Consider the following 26,554-nt stretch of genomic DNA (forward strand, 5'->3'; position numbering starts at 1 on the left):
AACATTGATATTTTTCTCCATAAGATAATTAATATCTTTTAAACGGCTGTATCGATTTCGATGAAATTTTATATGATTACTTACAATAGATCAGTGAATAAAGTAGCCTAAACAGAATTTTGTTAATACCATTGGTTCCAAAAATATTTTTTTCATTTTTTTTAGGTAATGATTAAATATTTTTTTTTACATGAAATAATTCTTGAATTATACATTATTAATATGAATTTTTATTTATTTTTTAAATCCATTGAATGCTTCAGAAGCTACGAGTTTTTTTTGAGTGAAGAAATTAATTTATTTTCAACCATAAATGAACGATTTGAAATATTCACATTTTTCTCCACAAAATAATCTGCTAACCGGATCAAACAATTTCGATGATTTTTTATATGGTTAATTATGGTTTTAATATTTTTTCAAATTTGATGATGATTAAAACAAAATTCTTACTTAAAATTATATTTAAAAAATTAATATAAAATTTCCTAATAATTGTAAGAAATTTGATTTAAAATCAGTTTGAAAAGCATAAAAAAAACAAATCTTTCGAAATTTTGAAATTACATTGTTTAACTTCAAAAAAAAAATGCTAGTTTTTCGTATGTTTTTATGGAGAAAGAACTGCGCAATCAATGAATATATCTAAGTTTTATTTTAGCCTTGGTAGTTTCGGAAGTAATAAGCCTGGAAAACATTAACGTATTGGAAGAGAAATAAAACGCATGCAATGTTCAAACACCATACAAATTGCGTGTGCATATGTGGAAAGGTCATAGAGAAGTGAAACCATTGAGTTTTGTATTCATGAATGATCTATTTATTGCATGTAGTATTTACCAATTTGAAGTTTTTCCACGTGAACGATATAATATAAACTAAAAAAGTATAATTAATAATATGAAATTTCCTATGGACGCTGTGCTGCATTGAAAATTACATTATAAAATGTAAAATCAAATTGCAAAAATGAAACGAAAATTGTAAAAGTAAAATCTCATAGAGTTTAATAACATTTCCTAGCGAATAAATGTTTGAAAAAAAAATATTCAAACGCGTACGTTTAAGCGAAACGTGTCGAAAACTTTATTGAAATGTTCACAAAGAACGAGAACTGCAATAATCATTTTCATAACGTAGATGTTGAAATTTCCACGATGATTCACCGAAATGAACGTTGTGTAATATGTCTTCAATTAGTAACGAATCAATACGACAAAAGATTATCCAATATTAACGCATTAATTCCAATTAATCCGGAAACACGTCACGTTTTATATCTGTTGTTTATTCGTGGTGTATTGATTAAATTGAGCAAATAATGATGCAACTTAATCTCTGCTATATTAATTCAATTACGATTGACCTTGCAGCAAATTGAGCCAAAAAAAAAGAGTATTTGGAGAGGAAAGAAATATTTATGTAACAATGAAATAACAGTGTAAATATCGAATAAAATCTTAAATTCAGATTCAGACTTAAATTAAAGTGGTCATTAAAAGTGTTTGCAAGCATTTAGAAAACCAATAATAATAAAAGAAAAAGTATTCTTTGTTATAAAATTCCTTATAAATTTGTCCAAATAATGAAATACAAGAGAACTTTTATAATCTACATTACATATAACTATTTCGGTTCTCGAACACCTCGATTTCCGAACAAAAACCATTTTTTCCTCCGCAATTTCATCTTCAACGCAACATTCCAAGCGCACGAATATATCGCATTACTGAAATATATTTTAAGGGCCTCACAAACGTATCGTATTTCCTCATTATTTCATACCCTTCCGGCTCAATACTCACCACAAAAAAATAGGTATTTCTTATTTATTCAATTATTTCATACTCGCTTCTCTTTCCTCTTTTTCTCTCTCTCTCTTTCTTCATTTATTCTACACCCACGTTGCATAATGTAAGGTTACATAAATATAGTCGAATGTGAAAAAACAAAGAATCATCCACAAGAGAAAGAATGTGCCAGTCGCATCGTCGCTGAACGTGGATTCAATTTATTTTTTCAATCTGCGACGAAAATTGGATTAAAAATTAAATCAAAAAACCACGCGAGCAAGAACTGAGGCGAACACTGTTTTTCACTGGTTGAAAACTTAATATTACGCTGCATAATGTAATGTGGATGTACATAATGAAATATAAGTTTATCTGAAGAAAGTTAAGTTTATTAAAAGTTCGGTTCTCGAGAAAACGAAACAATCTTTATAAGAACTAATGTAAAATTTTATAATCTACCCTCGCAGCTCCGTTGATCATTTATCTAAACTTTTATGCGTAATTCATGCATAAAATCGTATACAATAATAAATAGTTTAACAATTCTTAGTGAAGTAAACATTCTATTCCGTTAGAATCAACGGGTGAAAAACAGGATTATTAAATGTTCGTATATTCTAAACGGATCAAGCGATTTCGATGAAATTTTATGTGGTTATTTAATATAGGTCAATTAATAAATAATTCAACAGCCAAACATAATTAAAATGAATTGCGGAATGTGGAAATTATGTTCGGATTTTTTTTTATTATTTTCAAAGCAATCTATTAACAATAAAAAGAAAAAAACAGATAGCCTGCTTTTGTTCTGATAAAAAATTAAAAATATATATTGGAGATTGATCCAGCGACCAAACTCCACAGAGTGCTCATTAAAGAAAAATTCACGAACACATACACGTAAACAAGTCTTATTGTCAATTTAGGCACTAACAGTAACTTTAAAAGCGATTAGGAAGGTCTGTGGTTTGAATCATTTCAATCTTCGTCGATGAGATTCAGTTTGTGTAAGTTCATAGGCAAGTTGGTTTGGATGGTCCTCCAGCCGATGTTGGTATTTGCTGCTGAGTTCCGTTATCTCATCCTTCACAACTCGGACTCCAGTGTATTGATGAATGTTAGTCGAGAACCATTGAGCATTGGCAATTGCTCTGAGCGTTTTTGACTAGAACCGCTGTATGAAGTCAATGCTTGTATTACAAGCAGATCCCCATATTTGTAAACCATAAGTCCATATCGGTTTTATTGTCGTTTTATATATTCAAACTTTGTTTTCCGCTGAGATGGATGAGTATCTACCCATCAGCCAATGCAATATTTTTACCGTCAGTACCAGCTGTTTTCTTTTTGTCGTAATATGATTTTTCCAGGTGAGTCGACGATCCAGATGCATGCCAAGATACTTCGCATCATCAGCCTGTGGTAAGGCACTGCCATTCAGTGTAACGGATGGTCAAGTTTGTCGACGCATTGTGTACGTTACATGCACCGACTTATTTTCATTAGCCCTAATTCTCCACTTTCTGAACCAATGTTCTATGCTGTTCAGACTTGATTGGAGTATCTGTGAGGCCGTAGTTCGGTTTTGGTGGGATGCTAGAACAATGGTGTCATCAGCAAATGTGGCTATAGTGGCGTACTGAAGAGTTGGTAGATGAGCCGTGAAGATCAAATAAAGTAAGGGTACAGAAACACTTCCCTGCGGGACACCAGATAGGATTGGGCGTAGCGAGGTCATTTCGTTCTTGTGCTTGACCTAGAAGTGCTTCCCAGTCAAGTACGATTTGAATATGACGTAATATTCATGTGGGAGACACTTTTTAATTTTATATAGCAATCCTCCATGCCTTACTCGGTCGAACGCCTGAGAGATGTCGAGGAAAGCGGCAGAGCAGCACCTCTTCTCCTCAAGACTTTTGCCAATCACATCCACCACACGATGCACCTGTTTCACAGTGCCATGTCATTCACGAACTCTGTAATCAGGTCATATCTTGGCGCTTTTTTAGCTTTAACACTAGTATAGTTAGCTTAACCTGCTTCACATTAAATTGAGCAATGGGAAGTGACATTTGGTATGGAGTCCCAGAAATTCCATTATCTCGTTTTTCTCTTCCCCTGAAAGTCCTGCCGGGAAAGGTTGAAACACGTTTGTCAGATGGTCAGGCGACTCTTTCTGTTTCAGTTGCTTCGTATGCTTGGTCGCCTTCCACAGTGAGTGTTCGTTACTTCCAGTAGGAGACAGACTACCAAGATACTCGTGCAGCGTCTGGTTGCTCTGGCTCTCTAATAAGTTCCTGAGTTGTTTATTGGCTCTATTCAAGCGAGTTTTATCATCCGGATGGTGGGTGGTTTGCCAAATCTTCCTCAGCCTTTGTTTCTATTTTACGAGGTTACGTACGTTTGCTGGACCTTTGTAGCTGGTTCGGATGGATGATGGTGAAGGTGTAGAGCTCCATGCAGCTGCTTGCATGGATCGGGTGAGATCTTTGATCGCATTTTCCAAGTCTTCCTCCGACTTCAGCCTCTGAACTGGTCCCACTTGGTTCTGTTCGTACATGTTCTGTTTTCATGTTGGATTTTTGTTCGAGAAGTTTCACTAATTGTTCGAACACAATTTTCAGGCTGAAAAGATAAACGTGCAGCGCTATAATTACTAAAATAATATTATCTGTATTTGTGATAATAGTTTATAATAAATATGCAAACAACAGAATATTGATTCTATGATATTTCTTTCTTTTAATAGTGTTATTTGACATGTTTCAAACATAAAATTGACTAGTTTTTTTTCGGCTTTGTAAATATTTTATTGTATCTGTATATTGTTGCATAACATTCTGTCCTTTAAAGCAGTGCTCCCCAACCTTTCTATCGCCGCAGACCTGTCAACGTTTGATAACTTTACCGCGGCCCGCTTTATATGAATATAAAGTGATTTAACATTTAACTCACTAGATTCTAGTGACTTAAAATAAAATGAAAATAATTTAATTTTCCTTGTACCATTTGATCCACAGACCGGTATAGACCCGCGGACCAGGGGTTGGAAACCACTGCTTTGAAGCATGTCAATTTTGGCCTATTTAACATGTCCGAAACTTACTGAAGCCCGATTATAGTTCTGAGACGATTTCAGTTTGGTATGCGTGAAACCGCCGAAACTTTCGGGGTCCGCTTTTCGATATATATTATATAATGCAATGTTTCCGTCCTCGAGGCCCCAAGGGACAGCTAGAATTCCCCGGACTTTCAGTCCCAACGAAAAACGAAAATTTCATTAAATATAAAGCAAACGAAGGCAGCTTTTGCTCTCTCCTCGACGGAATCGAGAATCCTAGGAACAACTAAAGCCCTTTGCATTAAATCCCAAACGACATTTTTGTTTTCAATTTACAAAGTATACATTGAAAGTATTGTAATTTCGTGCATACATCAATTTAAATACGTTATTTAATCATTTCATATAGACATTTTCTCTCTTAACATCATCCTTTTGACGTAACGTTCATAAATACAGTCAACCCTCCTATAACGCGGTGAGTGCGTACCGCATTATATGGAAACCGCGCTATAAGAAACTCGGAATTAGTACAAATCACATCATTCGTACCGCGTTATATGGAGACCAATAAATACAAAAGATAAGATAAATTATAAATTATTTTTATTGAATTGAATTGAAGAGTTCATACAAGGATTGATAACAAAAATGAAACAAGAACTAAACTAAAAGACTGTTTTTCAACAGAAACGCTGCGCACCGTTGAACAATCAGTTTGAATGAAATGAAGTTCTAATTTTTTAGCCAAATTTAGCCCTTTTTTTACATCTTGTAAATCGAGATTTGGCACCCATTCGTTTTCCTTATTTTCGTTTACCAATGCATTTGAGGTGGATTCATCAATTAATTCCATCAGTTCTTCCTCATCTAAAGTTTCTTCCCCGAGTACTAGTTCTCTTACATCCTGATGGTTTACTGCAAATTCTTCATCGCTTAAACGAGAAGCAATGTTTAGTATTTGTGTAACTGGGAGTGAAATTGTAGAATCATCTTGTATTGCTTGAACCATTTGAGGTAAAAGAGGTTTTCAACACGAATTAAGCGTTGATGGGACTTATGGGACTGTCGCAATTTCAGCTCCGCGTTATATGAAACCGCGTTCTGAGAGTACCGCGTTATAGGAGGGTTGACTGTACATGATTATTTACGACCTTCAGCCGGAGAAATCGAGTATTGTACAAAGAGAATGTTCTGAAACTCAATTTGTCGAAAAAATATTTTTAATTGAAATAATTGAAATATATAACCTGTTTGAAAGATGTGCGAACAATACAAAAATATTTATCATCTTAATTACGATAAATTGTGTTTGTGTACGTTAACCGAACAGCGGTAATAGAATGTGTACAATATTATATTGAGGCTTGTTTCAATGAACAATAAACCGCTGATAACGAGCGCCATCAACATGTTCAAGCACTAAAAGCAAAACGGATTATTGAGAACTCTTCGATTTTATTTATTTATTACTCTCTTTTTTTTTTCGTGCATTCGAGCATAACGTGTGCATTGCACTCACGTAATTAATAATACAAAACAACGGCCCATTGAATATTGTTTATCATTCGTTACAGCAGATTGTTTGCATTTATTCTCAATAAATGCACTCAAATTATATCGATTCAGTAATAAATGTATTGGAAGTTACGTAACATTCGCGTTTGTAAATAACTGCTGCATCATTCTGTATTATTAATATCTAGTGCATTTCTTACATATGTATGTTTAAACGGCTATTCTCTAGGGATAGACAACAACAAAAAATGTGTGCCTTGAAGAGCGGGTATAAACTGACATTTTCATATTTCTCGTTCAGATAAAGAGCATTAAACTGCAACGGAATCCGTCACAGGAGACGCTCGGGACTTTATCCGAAACCATCTCAATTACTTTTGTCTCATAACTTAATTTCGTACTATGAATTACTACTGTACAATCAAATAAATTACTCTCTTCTACAAATTATTCATTGTAATTACATTCTATACAATTCTGTTATTTATTTCTACAAAATTTCGTGTTTTCTAAAGAAATTTATATAATTTGAAAATCGGTTATTACCAATTAATAAACCGGTTTTTCTTTAATTTAGACATGAAAATATAAAAAATATGAATGAATTATTATTAAAATAAACATCAACGATTTGATACAGAATCCTCTATAGCATAAAACGGGAATATTGTTAAATACTGGACAAATATTATCGAGATTATATCCAAATTAGTGTATAAAAGATGACCGGGATGATGAAAAAAGTGGCGTAGAAGAAAATTAAAGCGTAGTTTTAAAAAAGTTATAGAAAACTTCTCTAATACACTTAAACAAGTTAAGAAGAAATAATGAAAAAAAAATGATTTATAACAACGTCAGACTTTAGTCAAAACAAAGAAACGGTTTAAAAATAGACTTATAAACGTTCTTTTTAAAATCATATGAAAAGCATTTTTTTTTTGAAAACCGGTTTCTAAATGTAAAATCGTTATTTTTTGTATCCATTTCCAAATTTCACACATTGAATTGAATCAATAAATGAAATTAAGAATAATATTATTACATTCTCTCGTTACAGATTAGTTCTATGGTTTCTGACTATTTGGAGTGAGGCGAACGAAAGGATATTCATCGGTATTCCAGCGAGCGGACAGACGCTGGACGATTGCTCTTGCGAGGATGAGAAGGCGGCCTGCAGATGTACCGGATTAGGTTTAAAGGATGTTCCCACGAATCTTCCTAAACCGTTGAAAATCCTGTAAGGTTGCGCATTGTATGTTGATAATTAGTTTCTAAGGGATGGCGGTTGGATGTTAATGCAGACATTTCTTGGGTTCATCCGGATAAAACGATCGTTTGCTGCTACACAGCTGAAAGGGGAATCGACTTGCAAGCACTTCCTACATTAATTATTATTATTATTATTATCCCGAGGCTTCTGTTTCGGACGTAGAAATTATCTGCGATTCAATGCAATGCAACGCGACGCGACGCTCAGATTCAATTTTACTGCATCTACCTACGATATTCCAAACCTGTAACACAATAACCGACATTAATTAATTTATGAAATTTGATTAATTTAAAGACAATTACAAATACAAATTAAATTATTGTATTCATCTCATTTTGTGCGGTTTTAAAGTCCTCAATTAGTGCGGTTTTATAACCAATATGTAAAATACACATGTAATGAAGTATCCTCAAAACATTTACAGAAAAGCGAAAAATTTAATCATAGACTTTCATTCAAACAAAAGTTATTTAAATACTACAATTCAAGTTTACTTATTAAAAATGCAGTAATACCTCGCCTAGTGCGGCTTCGATCAGTCCGGATTAAATATTGATTTGAACATTTTACATAATGTGTTTCTTTTTTTGTGCGGTTTTAAAGTCCTCAATTAGTGCGGTTTTATAACAAATATATAAAATACGTATGTAATGAAACATTTACAGAAATACGAAAAATTTAATCATAGATTTTCATTCAAACAAAAGTTATTTAAATACAACAATTCAAGTTTAATTATTAGAAATACAGTAATACCTCGCCTAGTGCGGCTTCGATCAGTCCGGATTCAATATTGATTTGAACATTTTACATAATGTGTTTCAGTTTATACAGTTACATCTCTTTTTGTGCGGTTTTAAAGTTCTCAATTAGTGCGGTTTTATAACCAATCTATAAAATACGTATGTAATGAAACATTTACAGAAATGCGAAAAATTTAATCATAGACTTTCATTCAAACAAAAGTTATTTAAATACTACAATTCAAGATTTCTTATTAGAAATACAGTAATACCTCGTCTAGTGCGGCTTCGATCAGTCCGGATTCAATATAGATTTGAACATTTTACATGTGTTTCGATTTATACAGTTACATCTCTTTTTGTGCGGTATTAAAGTCCTCAATTAGTGCGGTTTTATAACCAATATGTAAAATACGTATGTAATGAAACATTTACAGAAATGCGAAAAATTTAATCATAGACTTTCATTCAAACAAAAGTTATTTAAATACTACAATTCAAGATTTATTATTAGAAATACAGTAATAGCTCGTCTAGAGCGGCTTCGATCAGTCCGGATTCAATATAGATTTGAACATTTTACATAATGTGTTTCTTTTTTTGTGCGGTTTTAAAGTCCTCAATTAGTGCGGTTTTATAACTAATCTATAAAATATGTAGTGATCATCAAAACATTCACAGAAATTCGAACTTTTTCAACTGTAATCAAATCAATTTGTTTATAACTAATATATAATATAATTTTGAGTCTATTTTTTTAATACATTAATTTATTATAAAATTTAATAATTTAAATAAAATATAACAAATAGTTTTGTATTTTTGTTTTGTTTTGCAGATCAATAGATAAAGCAGGAATTGAGGTGCTGAAAAGGGATTCGCTGCGGCCGTACGCTAACAGCCTGAAGGAACTGTAAGCATAACATAGTTACAAAATTTTTAAGTGCACGCAAATTGATGCTCTTTAATTTCACGTAAATCTGCCTGCTCGACGTGAAATAAAAGTACATTAACTAGTGTTCCGTTTTTCCTCCTTTTTTTTCCAATTTATTTATATTTATTTTTGCGTTCTACTATTTGAATTTCATGTCGCTTTGGTCTCTCCGACGAACCATGTGACGTGACGAATTTATCTTCCATTTCTGTTTGCTTTTTTTCCCCCTTTTATTTTCGCTCTCTTCGCAGAATGTGTGCTCTACTATTTCACGGTTCAAATTGATTGCACGACTCGTTTCTCTATATATTTCTCTCTTTCTCTCTCTCTCTGTGTATGTGTATGTCTCTTCCGGAAAATGTACGTTTATTTCGTAAATGGATATACCGGATCTTCTTTCCATGTGCATTTTACTGCTTAATCATCGATTATTGCAACAATATCGAAATTGATGTAATTGATAATTTTTATATAAAACTTTAGTTCGGTTCTTACTATATAGTCGCTAGATTTTCAATTTTGTTTCTAAATCAATACCGCACTAATCGAGGCGTTTAAAACCAGACAAAAAAGACTTTATTTGTATTTTATATTAATTGAATATTTGTTTGTTTTTTTTTTCGTGAAATTTTCAAATCGTACTATAGCGAATCCGCACTGATCGAATCAGATATATGGTTGTAATATAATTATAGATTATGTAAAAGTAATTTATAAATGTTAGTACGTAAGTTTTAAACGAAAAAGTCTACAAACGAAGTATAGATGATTAAATGAGAAAACAGAAATACCTCGCATAGTGCGGGTAATTGGTTCCACAAACCGTACTAATCGAGGATTCGAAAAAAAACGATCATTTATGTATATAATTGTTAAGAATTTATTTGTATTTTGCTCAATTAAAATTTAGATTTTTTTTTGTGAAATTTTTACAGTGAATCCGCACTGTGCCAGGTATTTAGCTTTCTAAGTATAGAAGTCACATTTTCCATACCTAATTTCAATATTATATAAGAGTTTTATGAAAACTTTTTATAAATTTTGGATATCCGACACTTTTCTTAAAATCTAGAGAAACGTTAAGAATCTTCCAAAATTATTTTACTCTAAAATCGAATTAATATAAAGAATAATTCAAATATAGTAAATAGAATTAAATTTGATTGTAAATCGAGTTTGTAACTATGGAAATAACGAGAAACGGATTTACCTGTAATCAATGCACGTGCAAAACATGGAACTCGTGTAGCTCTATAATTATTTACACCGTGTAATCCAAATGCATACAATTTCGAAATAGCCTTTAATGCACGAAAAAAAATATACTGCACAGTTTCTGTTTGAAACCGGACTAACCGAGAACTTTAAAACCGCACAATAAAGAGGCTTCAAAATATCTCCATGGTTTTTTTTAAAATAAATTGAAAATCTCTATGGGTTTTTAATAATTTGCTGTAGAAATTGGAAAAAAAGTGAATAGGATTTTCTTAATAATCGCTGTTTCGCAGAGATCCGACGAGTTTTCACAATGAAAATATCTCTATGGGTTTTCGATAAATTGAAATTATCTTTATGGGTTTTTAATGACTTGAAAATATGTAAGAAGAGACAAATTGATCATTCTTTTAGAATTAAATTTGCTCGATTAAAATTTAGTTTGTTTTAAAATTTTCAAACCGTACTATATAATGAATCCGCACTGATCGAAGCGAAATAATTCCGTATTTTGTTTCCTTTATTGCAAGCTTTGCGTTGTTGTTTATAATAATTCCAATTAGTCATTTACAAAGATCATTTACGTACATTTTTCACTGTAAATTTACAAGAGAAACGATTTTTTTTTGGATCGGTGAACGCAACTAGTTAATTTCAACTGTTTGTGCGTATAAATGTCACGTAATTGCTTTTGAATCAATTTTTATGCATGTAAATATCAAACGGAAATGCTCGAATAACACAATTGTATTACAAAATGTATTCGCTTAAATTGATTCAATTACTAATTTCAAACAGATTTCACGGTGCGATAAACGATAATTTCTTGATATTAAAACGGAAATAAACTTTATTAGCCCATGAAGCATTTATAACAAATAATAGTAAACATAATTAAAGAAAGTCAAGCAATTGTATAACATAAATCTGCTTTTGAAAATCTTGTAATATTTACAGCCATTTAAAAAAAAAGTAGATTAACACTTATGTCTATAATAATAATGTCAAAATCGCGGCCTACTGAGGCCCACAACGAATATTTTTTTCGGCACAGCCAACGCTAGAAACGTTTGAAATAAAAAAATTTAAACTTATATAATTAGACTATAATCATTAAAAAGTTTGTATTAATCTGTAAATGAACATATACTTTATCTTCTTCAGATAAAATATCGATTTTTCACAGTAATTTTAATAAACGAGAAATAATTAAATCATTAGCGATGAAACGGGGAGTGTTAAAAGTGTTGTTATTATTGTTGATGAAAATTCCATGAGCCACTCGAATTAACAACTGGCGGTTATATTTCTTGTCGAAGTGCTAATGGACTTTGCTGTAATTTATTTGGGTCGAATAGTTTTTGCTGCTTCAGAATCTCCTAATTATCTCAGATAACAAACTTCACAAATGATTACATTCATATTTCATCACATAAGTTTAAAACCTCTTTTTTTGCAACTTTTCTACAAGTTTTATAAACAGAAAATATATAAATATATATAAAAAAATGTATAGAACTTATTTATTGGGCTGCAAAGGCATAGCACATTCTTAAGAAAACTATAAAAACTAACAAAACATAATAAATATATAATAGAATAATACGAGGTATTATTGTACATCCTTTGTGATGGTCGTGCTCAAGTTTCTAGAGACATTTGGCTTCCCGACCAAACGCACACCACCATCGGCGCCTTCCTCTGCGATTTCGATGACATCTTCTTTGCTACGTGGCCATGATAGGCCTTGTAGAGTCATTCGCCTCTCTGCGCTGCTTCACCAGGTGGTGTGCAAAAGGCAGCGAAACCAGTAATGCTGGACTGTGTCCTCTTCTTCGCCACAGGCACAATCCGATGACTCTGTTTACTTGAATCGCTTTCGGTAGTGTCCAAATTTGCCATGCCCCGTGATCAGTTGTACCGCCTGGTAAGGGAGCTCGAGCTTCTTCCTCTGCCATTCCGCGATGGACGGGATACATTATCTGGTCCAGACACCAGTCTCAGAGCTGCTCCACCTTCTCTGCCAAGCTTCGGCCGAGTCCCAAGAGATCAGCGACTTGAGTACTTAACGTAGAAGACTAGTCACTTGCATGTCATCAGCACCAGATGCAAATTTAGCCAGTTGATCTGCCAGCGAATTCTGGGAAGTTCAACTTGCTAACTTGGCAGACTTTGTCCAGCTGCTCAATGCTTTCAGCGCGTCGGGTGGAAGAGGAGCATCGAATATGGTGTTGAATAGAACTTTCCAAAAGCCTGAGCTAGATCCCTGGCGCTAGTCTTTCTGAAAAGTATCCTCTCGTTAGATTTATACAGCAATACCTCACTTAAAACGGTTTCAATCAGTAAAATGTTCTTTATCTATACTCTATTTAAAATCCTCGATAAGTCCGGTTTCAAACGGTGCGGAATTTGCAGACTTAATACTATATAATAGAAATTGAAAAACATTTTATTTTAAAGATGAAATCAAAATTGATTGATCAGTTTATTTTCTGTAATTGAAATGATAATACGTGAAATACGAAAATGTCTGTTTCGAGATGAATGAAAGTGCATTTACGGTGTTCAAATAAATGCGAGTCCATCCATCATCGACTTTGCAAGAAAACTATTTCACGCAAGCTTAAATCCCAGCCGACACGAATGCATGAAATAAATCATTTCTACTGGAAACATTTGAAGCGAATAAAACCACTTTGTGATTTTCACTTAAAATTGCAAAATAATTATATAAAATAAAGCGAAATGTGATGTGTTTTTTTTATAGTTTTATCAATAATGTAGCAATTTAACTTAACTGGTTATAATGAAATAGTTTAGAAGCAGATCAATCTGTTATGGTTTGAGATTAAAGGGGTTTTAGCTGCGGGGCTTAATTAAAGTTTGATACTTGCCTCAATGGAATCACTATCATGATAGACTTTAGCTTTGTCGTCCTCGAGACAAATATGTGTGCATATATGGGGCATCTGCTTCAGTCAGTATTCGAAATGATTAATATTATACATCACAGTTTGATCCGAAGATTTCGATATTGTTAACTTAATTTTCTATTAAGCACTAATTAATTTTTTATGTGTTAAACTAAATGGTGAAGGAAACTTTTTTTTACAATCAAGTGTTAAGTCTTATAGTACACGTGTGGGATACAATTGTATCCCAAATATGACAGAATAATTTTTGTACATTATAAATTAACTATGTTAAATTGGGTACTATTATCAAGTGATTAGTGTGGGATACAAATATATCCCATGCAACATCAATTCATGTGCGAATTTCAAGTCAATTTATATTTTTACTTCATTACCGTTTCTTCTAAAAAGTAAATTTGACGCAAGACAATTGTGTACTGTGAGCAAGTCATTAATGTGGGATACAAATGTATCCCATGCGATATCCGACGTAGTGCACGTAATAATCATGTTTATGATTCATGGATTGATAATCCAACGTAGTTTAGACAAAACTGCATTTCGAAGCCGTTTTTTTACATTAATTTGTTTATATTACATACAAAGTTTTCTTGTTTCAGAATATTGGTGAATTTGGAAGAGTTCTACTTCTTCGAGGCCGGTGTATTCTTCAATTTAAACGAGCTGCAGACTCTGTAAGTGTTAAACGATGGTGGTGGCCCGCGGGCCGCATATGGCGCTCGCAGTAACCTGGAAATTATGTACTTATAAATACGATGCTTATAGTTTGAGAGATTTAAAGACACGGACTGAACTTATGTGCATGACTGCTATTGACAAAAAAAAGTGATAAAAGGAAATGTGATTAAGAAAATTATTAATGAAATGTAATTTCTTTATATAACATACATCAAACGCAACTATAATTAATCAACGGTAGATAGTAATTAATCGGATGAAATGAAAGGCGAAAGGGAATGAAATGAATCTTATGTATCATTGAGTATAAACGGTTTCTTCTTTTGATACTTACGTTGGCTTTGTTTCGAGTGGAAGAGAGAGCGGGGTTTCGTCTGCTATGATTTGAAAACTTTCGGCGTCGCGAAACTCGTGAATGTAATATTTAATGGCGATGAAAATTATCCTAATAATAACTTTGGTAAATAGAATGGAAGGAACAAAACGGACAGGTTTTTCTTTTACCCATCTCCTCGTAAAACTAACATTACTTTAGTTATTCAATTAAGGAAACTGTGTGTGGGGAAACGTTATTATTTCTGAATATCTATTGTTAATAATAACATTGTTCTAACCATTATTTAATTGAAATATCTTTTATTTTTTGTTTCAGGTATATCCACGGAGCTCCGAAACTGCTGAAAATTCAACCGGGCGTATTCAACGTTGCTCTACCGAACCTTAAAGTATTGTAAGTATTTAATCGCTCTAATCTATCGTTTAGAATTTTAATATTTTACTTAACATAATTAATTAGTTTAGAAATACTAGCGTTTTTATTGAGCACCCGCAAAACACATGTGAAACACCAAAGTTTTAGTTGCAGCTGCAATGATTAGAAACACAAAGTTTATAAACCGGACATACGTATACATTGAATCCGGATTATGCGAGGTATTGTTTTACAACATAATAACACTTTTGCAACACAATATGACTATATTTATTTTGGTGGATGCGTCGGGTCAACTGAACTACATTTGTAATTCTGACCGATAAAAAATTGACAACTAATTACCATTTTTTTTTGGACTTCTTAATTTAGTTTAATTAATTTAGAAATGAAAACTCTTCAGAATTTTGATTCTGCACAAAAAATGTAATAAACAGGAATTTTCACATTAAGTTCATTTGCTTATAAATTAGAATGAAAATGAATTTTAATTACATTTTTATAGACACTATATATGTTAATTAAAATACAAACGTTCTGTTTTTAAGAACAAGATCTCAATTTTCGGAATATCTTGTTAAATTTTGTTATGTTTTGTTGATAGTTATAAGAATCAAAGCTTTTTTTCATTTCTTGTATAGCTTTTGCGTCACGGAACAAATCCTTTCCAGAGATCAATAAATAAACAGTGCATTCGTTCCACAATCCACTTAAACGTTGTTTCGCATCTGTTAAAGTGCAGGTAATTTATTGATTTATAGTGAAACGTCTAGCAAACTTCCACTTTTGATATTTTCGCGTCTTTGATGTAAGTTTGCTGCTGTGCGAAGGAAATAATGTCGTCGATGTTTTTAATTGAATTAGCTTCAACTTTCGCGACTATAGACATTGGATATTGCAAAATTAACCAATTATTAGGTGCTTTCCATATATCGTTTAAAAGGATTTGAAAACTAAGCTTTGACACAATAACTTACATAAACAATAATGCTTTAACCTGGAGCTTCGATCTATAATCAAATCTTTTGTATTCTGCACACAACGAATACTGGACATATCCAGTTGTACATGAAATTGAACGCGCTTCGAATTTACAATGAACACAAAAACTAATTTTTGCGTGATTCTGGCGGACACGTACGCATCTCTAAACAAGTGTAAAACAGACCAGTTTTAGTTATACAAGTTTAATCCCTTTAATACAGAATATATAGTATTTTACCTGCACAGTAATTTAATACATTTAAAGAAAAAGTATTTATAAAGAATATTACTAAAATTGCAATTTCAATTTAGTCTCCTTGGCAGGAAATGTAATTTATTTTATATAGTGCATGCAATAATAATTAATTGAAGTAATTAACTCTGTAATGTTCTGTTACCTTTGTACATTTTCAAATGTAATTATTTGGAGCAAAAAGAAAACAACTATGATTCCTACTTTTCGCTGCAAACAGTAAATTATTGATTTCGTTTGCTGCTGCGTTAAATGTAAATGACTTCCTCGCTTCTAAACATGCAATTTCCAGACATGAATATAAAAAAAAGAAACAAATATATTCCCATTTGAATATACGAAGGTTTATGTAGATTTCTTATATATGATTTTTGTACCAAATTGTTGATTTTTTTGTTGATATTTGTTACAGGCGAATTGTCAGCACCGGTTTGGAGGAGATGCCCTACCTAAACTTCTACGATTCTTCCGTGCTCTTTATTATGTAAGTCCACCAAACTGAATTCATTATGCGCACGATTTACTTTAATGTCTCCACCACTCGGTTTACTTATTTTTTTCTTCACTCTCTCTCTCCGCAAAATGGGAAATTGAGGGAAAATGAGTGAGAGAAATGTTATCCGGATGACTTTTTGGAATTGCCGTTTAAATTTGGCGCGGGATTAAATCGCATCGCTCTCATTGCCGACCATTAGTCTAACGACAGCAAACGCCACATGTCACTGTCATTATTACAATTACCGCGATGCTAATTCGACATCGGGGATTCCCCGCCAGACGTCGATTTATTTAACAATTTAGTGCTAATCGCGTTTCGATTCAGTTATACAATCGGTTCGTACACGTCTACAAGCAAATTGCATTAAAATTATGGATGAATTATACAATACTTCAATATTATTTCACGTTCACACGTAACTATTGTTTGTCCTCCTTTCTATTCACAGTCGGCTCTTTGTTCACCTGTTTGTGAATATGCCAACTGCAGATATTAAAACGTTCAAATCTATTGTGCATTGAAATTCACATAAATTACGCTCGTAATTATCGCCAAACAAACAAAAATTGAATCTTCATTTTCTCAGCAATTATAATAGATAGAATGGATATAAAAGAAGTATATAAAACTTGGATATTTGGGGAATGCAAAACGTATTTAATGATTGCTATGATTTCAACCATTTGGCTGTAATTCGCGTTTGAAGTTGAAAAAATATAAAAATTAATGCTCGATAAAAGCAGTGTTTTCATATTTTAGTGACTATAATAGATAGAATCCAAAACTTGCATATAAAACTTCGACATTTGGGGAATTTAGCGATTAATCATATAATACTGTGGTTTCATCCATTTGGCTGTAATTCACATTTTAGTGATTATTTCGGAATCTATAATATAAATAGATTGGATCCAGAAGATGCATGATCATGTATTCAATTATTTCTGTGGTTTCTTCATTTTACTTGTAATTCGCGTTTAAACTTGAAATAATGAAGAATTAACGTTCGAAAAAGCAGTGTCTTCACATTTTAGGGATTTTTTCAGAAACTATAATAGATAGAATGGAGCCAAAATATGCATATCAAAACTGGATATTTAGAGAATGAAACGTGTTTTCTTTCATTTAGTTTTAATTCGCATTCAAAAATGAAGTAACTTAATAAATTAAAGATAAATAAATGAATTAATTGTTATTGTATTTCAGGGATTTCGAGAACAACCGTATCCAACATATAAAATCTCATCAAATCACAAACGTAAAAGCGGAACAGCTGTAAGTATTGAATTTCCACTTAAACCACTTTTATATTATACAATAATATAAAAGTTGAACGTAAAGTTGCAAAAAGATACAATTTCAATGGTACTTGCCACGTGCGCTTCCTAGTTTGTTCATGCACATCAATTGATCGCACGGAAATCACGTACTGCGGCGACCGCGTCCTAATCCTGCTCTGGTAAAATTGAGATTTTCGTATTCGCAGGTTGGCAACCAAAAGCTTTCCAATTAATTTCCATTATTACCAACTTGAAGTAGCTCTAATTAATTTAAAATATTTCCATTTTTTTGTAATCAAGTTTGCTGACTAATTGCGACGTGTTTGAATTGCAATTCGCATTTTGTTTTCGTAAATTTTGGATGGGTTACCGAATTAACGTGCGCCAGTAATCAATCAAAACGGATTGACGTTACTCAATATTCATCAGTGTTTAATATTCACACGTTGCGGTCTGTTTACCCCAATATCGACGTCATTTATGATAGGCTCCCTCTATTATTCATTTTATAAACTAAATTTCATTATTTCATTTTTTTTGTATAGTATATAAAATAATCGCAAATCATAATCATAATCAATATTCAATACTCGTGGTCTTGGATGGACACGAGCACAAACTGTATGATAAACATGTTATCCCTTATCTATTTGCAGGCTGTTGGACTACAATGATCTGCGCACTATCGAGGAGGAAGCGTTTTACGGATCCGAAATAGCCAAGCTGTAAGTTTCGTACACTCCGACGACATATTTTCACCATCAAATATTATCATCTTTTTTATCTTGCAGGAGTTTTAAAGGCAATTTGCGTCTGGTAAATCTTCACAGCCGGGCTTTCGCCGGATTGCAAAGCTTAAGAGATATGTGAGTTATGCCAATTTCTGCATGTCGAACTTTCCTGATTAGAAAGAAGAAATATTCGTTCCTCGTCTTCCGCTCTTTCTTTCACATCCTAGTAAAAAAAATCCATCGGAAACTTTAAAATTAATACAATTCGTTTTCTACTTAACATCAACTTAAATTAACTTTTTATATTACAATAAAACTAAAATAATTATGTTAATGATAATTTCATTAAATCATAAACTGGAAAATGTTTCCCACCGGATATTCATCTTGCATTTTACAAGTGTGCAGTCGTTAGCGAAACGTTAAACGCATCTCAGTAGTCTTATATATATTTAAAAAAAAAAGAAATGAAGCTGCGACGTGAGAGATAATGGAACTGTAAACGCGCGCTGGTGTACTTTAAAATGAAATATCTTAAAGGTGAAGTAATTCTGATTTAGAGTTGAAATCCCGCTGGTAGTGCAAATTGAATGTACTAAAAGTGTTTTTAATTTTGCAGCGGGATACAAGTGTATCCCAGAATTCTTAAAAGAATCGATTCCAAAAAAACAATTAAGAATGAAATGTAGTAAACGCAATTGTAAATTTTAAAGTACGCCTAATAAATCTAGTGCTCGTGCACTCGAACCACATGTTGAAGTTCCCATCGTTCGGAGCTTACGTCGTGCGCAGCTTTAAACTGTAATTAACTAAATACATAATAAAAGTTTCCAACTTGCATCCAAGTTACTGAAACACAGTTGAAATCTCGAATAGTTCTATTAGAAGTCTTACATATCTCAATCCTTCCCATTTCCATAATTCCCATAGGATACATTCCCATAAATTAAGGATGATTCATCAATATTAATTCAGTGATACCTCATACAGTGCGGTCAACTAAATTTGTAGTCAAGTTTGTTTTGTGCTGTTTATTTTTATATGATTTTATAGACCTCATTTAGTCCGGTTTCAAATAGTGCGAGATTTTGGCTTTAATCAGATATACAATTATTTCATTGTTGTTATTAGAATTTTCAATTTTCCAATGCAAATTTACTTTTAAAGTAGTTGTTTTTTATGTACTATGTGTTTGTGTGTCCTTGTTTATTTAGAGACCTTTCGAGCACGGCCATTGAATCCATCCCTGTCGAGGGTATGCACGAAATCGACGTGCTGAAAGTACGCGACACCCACACGCTCAAAGTTTTTCCATCAGTCTACAACTTTCAAGTAAGTAGCGACAATAATAAATAATGAAAGGGGATTTAACATCGTTCAACTTTCTTCTAAATTACTCACGAACTACAATCGCGGTGCTCTCTATAATTGACGACAAAAGGCAAGACTTTCTTAACAACTTTAGATAAAATTAAAAAAAAAAATCTAATAAGAAATTTTCATATTTCTGCCATTCATTTTTGAGATTAAAACAATCCAATTGATTAACTATGAGTTCTTAATTAATTATGTGCTTAATCTACAAATTTACACTCTCAATTATTGGGTGCTGTTCATTCAATGTTCGTAAAATTTATACCATTGATATTATAAATGATTTTTAAAATAAATTTTCAAAAAAACACAGAATCAACAGAATTATTTGATTTTTATGACTAGAAATTGAATGATTTTATCGATTTCATAAGTTTTAGAGTGCGTGTCTTCATTGCTGTTGAATCATATAATTTCAACTTCTTTTGAATCTGATTCTTGCAAGTATAATCCCGAAAATTAGATAATTTCCTGAGACTTGGGTCACTTTATGAAAACGTGACAGCATAGTAAAAAAAATGTCCATTGAAAATATATGTTTGATGTTAGCAATAAATTATTGGATATTTCCATTATTCATTAAATATTTGCTTGTGTAATGAAAACATATAAGTTTACAGCAGTTTATTAAACCAACAAAACACAATTATTGCTGAGATCAAGTTAAGGCCGGAGCCGAACCGAAACATCGGTGGCGGAAGCAATTTGAGTTCCAGCCGGATTGTCATAAAATAATTTATGTGTTTTCACTCCAGCTTTTGGGGGAGAGTTGCAAGTTGTAAATATTGATAAAGACCGACTTAACATCGAATATTTATGCATAATGAATGGTGAAGGCACAATTTCTCTAATGTTTTCCCCAGCGGGGAAGTTGCGTCATAAGCAATTCGCGTTCGAAATATCGATTTTTCAGATTACGATTTTCACGATTGAAGCATAAATTTACGAAAATATTTATAACATATTAAGTAAATAAAACTGTTTATTTTTAAATAACTTTTCACTTGATTTTTCCAATTTACAGTCTCCTGCAAACTTTCCAAAGTTTAACAATTTCAAAATTAATATTTAAAGTTCAATTTGACATTTCTCTACTTTCATATTAATGATTTTAGGTATAAATTATTCACTACCCACAACCAAATTACCTAATGTTTACTTGGTATGCGCTTTTCCGGTCATAAGAAAAAAATAATTTCTTTTGCCGAGGGCGGGCATAAATAATTAGTCGCGTTTTTAATTAAAGTCCCTGCGTAATCACTCTTCCTCTCTTGCACGAGCAGAGATTAAAAATGTAAATTGATGGAAGAAGTCTTTGAGAATCTCGTTAGTGTGTGTCTTCTTTGTTTTTATTTTTTGTTTCGTTTGCAGAACATCAAGGAGGCCTGGTTGACGTACCCTTATCATTGCTGCGCCTTTAAGTTTCCGGACACGCACGATCCCAGGAAATTCGATGAGCATCAGCTCTTCGTGCAGCAGCTGAAGGCCATGTGCTCGTCGACGAACTTGACGACGGTGGGACTCGTCCTCAAGGACGATCAGCACAGTCCCGCTCTGAAAGCGGTGCTTCGATTGTTGCCGCTGAACACGAGCATCGTTGCTCAGGAGACGATGGATGAGGAGTTTTGGTGGCACGACGAGGAGGTCTTTCGCAATGACACCTTGAAGATGTCCGACGGGTTTCCTGCGACGACTGTCATCTGCGGAGAGATTTATCGGGACTACCATGAGGTAAAAGTTTATTTCCATTCACCAAACCAACAATACAATCTTTCACACTAATTAACTGATCGATTCCTACAAGGATCCCATGCACCACTGAGAGTGACGAATCGAATACGACGAAGGTATATAAATAAATTGGATGGTGTGTACGATCCTTTATCGCTCTCTCCTCTGTTCCTTTGTTACCAAACCAATTTTTTAACTCGAAACGTCTCCTTCCCAAGATTTATATCTACATTACAAAATAGACTAATTAATTGCCAGTTCTAGATTGCGGAATTACAATGAATGTGATTTATGAGCAATCACTTTACTAAAAGATTCGATTTCAAATTTAAAGTATTTATTTAAGCAAAATATTGGTTTAGTTAAGATCTTTGACTGTTTGAAATCGGACTAATCGAGGACTTTAAAACTACATAACAATAAACAGCACAATAATAAATGTATACTAATTTTTATATTTTGATCAATTAAGATTTAGTTTGTTTTGAAAAGTTCAATATGCGAGATATTGCTGTACTTTAAATATTGCCCCGTATTAGTAAATGATTTCTAGATAAAACTGTATAAAAGTTTCCATTTAGTTAAGAAGACAATTTAGTTCCAATGATGGTATATCTGAGATAATGTTTGAAGTTTAATGAATCCATACAACTTATAAGTAGAAACTTTTATTAGATGAAGCGAGATTCTGTTAAAAAATATGCAAAACTTAGAATGTTGCTGATCCTGTATCCAAACTTTGCGGCTTAGTATCAAATAATTTGATTTTTGATCGAGTAGTCTTTAGCGTTTCTCAATCTTTTTTTTCTCAATCTTGTTTGTCATATTTGTTTGTAATTGTACTGAGATACAATTGTTTTTTAACATAAAATTCGAAACTCAACATACTTGTTTTTTGTTGTTGTACTGAAAAACAATTACTAGAGTATTTCAACAGTCCCTCACTTTGACACAAATTGAACAGCTTCATAATTTAAGAATTTATTAATATTTAGAAGAAAATATGTAATGTAAGTTATTTTTCAAAACAGAAGATGTATCTTTTTAAGTAAATATATCAAATTAAGATTTTTTTTTTGTAATTTTAACTTGCTGCAATGAAAATTGTTAGAAAATTAACAACGTGTAAGAAATATAAAATTTATATACGAGGTTAGATAAATAGATCAATGTTAGGATTGACTGAATTCAATCAATCGAACGGAATTGAGCCCTTCGGCCTTTTTCTTTCACTGGTGTTCCCTTTCTGTGTTGCAGGTGAAATGCTATCCAGAGCCAGACGCGTTTAATCCCTGCGAGGATTTGATGGGGAATTGGGCTTTGAGGGTTCCAGTTTGGTTTATCTCATTGTCAGCGGTCATCGGCAATCTCTTTGTAGTGATCGTAATAGCCACTTCGCATTTCCGTCTGACAGTCTCGAAGTTCCTGATGTGTAACCTGGCCACCGCCGATCTCTGCATCGGAATCCATCTGCTACTGATCGCAGTCGTCGATGCCAAATCCATAGGCGTCTACTTTAATTACGCCATCGATTGGCAAGAAGGTTCAATAACAATACAATTGTTGCGTTCGTCATTAATACTACTAGTTATATTTAGGTGTAGGATGCGAGGTGGCCGGATTCCTTACGATCTTCGGAAACGTCCTATCCGTCTACACGTTGGCCGTGATCACTACAGAGAGATGGTACACCATAACCTGGGCCATCCATCTGAACAAGAGGTTGAAGCTGCGAACCGCAGTTCGCGTCATGTTCGCCGGATGGCTTTGCGCTATCTGCATGGCATCGCTTCCGCTGTTCGGCATAAGCAGCTACTCGAGAATCAGCATATGTCTACCATTGGAGAACAAAGGCAAAGCCGATACCGTTTATTTGTCCACGCTGTTGGCTTTCAATGCGATCGCGTTTTCCATAATCTGCGTATGTTATGCTAGCATGTATCGATCGATCCGCGAAGGCGGGAACCAATGTTCCATCACGTCCGTACGCTCAGATCTAACCGTAGCTAAACGGATGGCTCTTCTGGTTTTCACGGATTTCGCGTGTTGGGCACCAATAGCTTTCTTCGGTCTTACCGCTCTCCTAGGATATCCACTGATAACTGTAACGCAAACCAAAATTCTTCTAGTTTTCTTCTACCCATTGAACTCTTGTGCCAATCCGTGCCTCTACACGCTTCTGACGCAACAGTACCGACGGGATTTCTTCATTCTGATGGGAAGGTACGGTATTTGCAAGGACAGAGCGGAAAGGCATAAAGGCGCTATCGGTGGGAAACCTTTACCTTACGGTGCCGGAGGACAGTACAGGAGGAATCCGGGAGAAGTGAATAAGGCGCACAGCGCTACCGGAAACAACCACAGAAGTTCCGTTTTGACGACCATCGTGAGCGTGGAACTACCCATCTCGAAGATCGGTTCGAAAAGCGGATCTTTCAATAGAGATAACATCAGCAAAATCTCTGAATATCCTCTGCAACATCTGAACAAAATGGATCAACAGAACAACTGCAAATTAACATCTACAAACAACCTATAAATAAACCATTATTAATAATTCTTGTAAATATGATTTTTGTACATAGTTATTTATAATAAAATTTAATTTCAATATCTCTATTGTATTTTAATTAATTTATTAATATAATAATAGATTCATGTTTACATTAACATTATCATATTGATAATTATTTTATACGCACTATTCTAATTAGTCAGATTGGATTATATACGATTTTAAAAGTAAATATTACTAATTTGACATAGGCTACCACTTAAGCACAAAATACAATTTCAAATGTAATTACTTGCATTCTGTTTGCAACATAGTAATTTGAATTTAGAGAGAATTAAAGTAAAATTTTGTTAAACATTTATACAAATGGTATAGCTAATGCGATTGTTGAAAGTTTATTTAATACACAAACTTAATCGTATAAAGCTAACAATTATTTAAAAAAAAGAAGTCATTTCACAAAAACTTTAAAATTATTGTATTTTATATGTTTACAAATCTGCTTAAATATATTTTTTTTTATCAATTATCAGTTTCATTTTAAAAAAAACTACATTTTACATTTATTCGTATTAAATTTCATGTAATACTAAGTGTCACATATATAAATTAACTTTAATAAAAGTAAGTTCAAGATTGGAATATTCCCACGATTTCAATTGAAAACTATTTAAACTTGTATTGAAGAAATATATTATACTAACTAAATTTGAAAAGTGGACATCGAACAGACTTAGGACTTTTGTCATAAAAGATATTGATATTGCCAAATATTTACTCCAAACTTCAGAGATTTTGATATTGGAAGGATAGAAACTGGAGTTTCATACAATTCGATTTTTGTTTAATCCTTTATTACGTATTCACAACCAGTCAACCTTATTGGCAATAAGTTGAAATCAAAACAGAAGAACAAAGTAACAAGCGTGGAGCGGAACGATTTCCCATCGGAAACCTTCCTTTTTTTTTAGATAGAAACGATATATCGCAAGCCCGAAATACCATCTATCGAAATCTCGACAATCACATTATTATTAATTTATTTGATTTTGTTGAATTATTCATAATAAACCTTAACATTATGAAATAATCTTAAATACAATTAGATTATTAATTGTTATTATCTATTATTAATAACAATTTAAANGTCACTACGCTCCGGAATAATTTAAAAATGTTATTGTACACATTTTCGATACAGTCTGGATTTCCAATGTCGAGATTTTGATACAGTCTGGATTTCCAACGTCGGGATTTCAATACAGTCTGGATTTCGATACTGTCGTGATTTTGATACAGTCTGGATTTCGATACAGTCGGGATTTCGATACAGTCTGGATTTCTCAACTTTCGGAATTCAATGGTNAGTCGGGATTTTNATACTGTCGTGATTTTGATACAGTCTGGATTTTCAACGTCGGGATTTCAAATGTCGGGATTTCCATACCGTCTGGATTTCCAACGTCGGGATTTCGATACAGTCTGGATTTCCAATGTCGGGATTTCGATACAGTCTGGATTTTCAACGTCGGGATTTCAAATGTCGGGATTTCCATACCGTCTGGATTTCCAACGTCGGGATTTCGATACAGTCTGGATTTCCAATGTCGGGATTTCGATACAGTCTGGATTTCCAATGTCGGGATTTCGATACAGTCTGGATTTCCATACTGTCGGGATTTCGATACAGTCTGGATTTCCATCGTCGGGATTTCGATACAGTCTGGATTTCGATACTGTCGGGATTTCAATACAGTCGGGATTTCGATACAGCCTGGATTTCGATACAGTCTGGATTGTCGGGCTTGCGATTGCCACCGAACGATTACAACGATTTTCCACTTATATGAGATATACTATTGGTCAGTGGCGTAGCAGCCCACTCTTCTTAAATTACTGTTATTATGTTGATTTCGCGTTACGTCACTGCTTTTTGGATGATAAAAAAATATTTAAACAACGTATGATGAATGAGATTTTAGGATATTTCTTGATATTTGATCATAATTTAGAGTTGATTTTTTGAATATCCTTTGTTTCTATCTCAGCCGAATTATAAAATAAATGCGCGTTGTCCTTCTTTTCGATTTACTAAGTTGTAGCTTTCCTGCAATGTTGGAAGTAGACGTTCAAACGTATGCAGCTCAGTTTAGAACCGCTGGTTGCCGTGGTAACATCAGGTAAAGAAAGTTATCTAGGTAACTACGAAGGTGAGTTAGGGCACCTGAAGATAGGACCGAGGGTCAGAGATGGCGCCAGGGTTTGCGAACCATAGAAATCGAAGAACCAGCTGTTGAGGAGGGGCGAGATCGAGCAGACAGCGA

At 33.2% G+C, this 26,554-nt stretch overlaps 1 protein-coding gene across 1 annotated transcript in view; it reads left to right on the forward strand.

Moving 5' to 3' along the window:
* LOC108568488 (lutropin-choriogonadotropic hormone receptor-like) overlaps nucleotides 1–24,254 on the forward strand; it is a 38,922-nt gene extending 14,668 nt beyond the window's left edge. Inside the window, exons 2-13 of the mRNA XM_017929609.1 lie at nucleotides 7,430–7,609; nucleotides 9,227–9,301; nucleotides 14,073–14,147; nucleotides 14,804–14,881; nucleotides 16,513–16,584; nucleotides 17,806–17,874; nucleotides 18,536–18,604; nucleotides 18,671–18,745; nucleotides 19,825–19,942; nucleotides 21,356–21,715; nucleotides 22,973–23,258; nucleotides 23,314–24,254. Coding sequence (XP_017785098.1) covers nucleotides 7,430–7,609; nucleotides 9,227–9,301; nucleotides 14,073–14,147; nucleotides 14,804–14,881; nucleotides 16,513–16,584; nucleotides 17,806–17,874; nucleotides 18,536–18,604; nucleotides 18,671–18,745; nucleotides 19,825–19,942; nucleotides 21,356–21,715; nucleotides 22,973–23,258; nucleotides 23,314–24,254 — 2,398 coding nt within the window. The remainder of the gene's footprint in view (nucleotides 1–7,429; nucleotides 7,610–9,226; nucleotides 9,302–14,072; nucleotides 14,148–14,803; nucleotides 14,882–16,512; nucleotides 16,585–17,805; nucleotides 17,875–18,535; nucleotides 18,605–18,670; nucleotides 18,746–19,824; nucleotides 19,943–21,355; nucleotides 21,716–22,972; nucleotides 23,259–23,313) is intronic.
* Nucleotides 24,255–26,554: the final 2,300 nt, after the last annotated feature.

Source organism: Nicrophorus vespilloides, unplaced genomic scaffold (genome assembly GCF_001412225.1).
Source record: "Nicrophorus vespilloides isolate i.1.1-1 unplaced genomic scaffold, Nicve_v1.0, whole genome shotgun sequence".
Lineage (NCBI taxonomy): Eukaryota > Metazoa > Arthropoda > Insecta > Coleoptera > Silphidae > Nicrophorus > Nicrophorus vespilloides.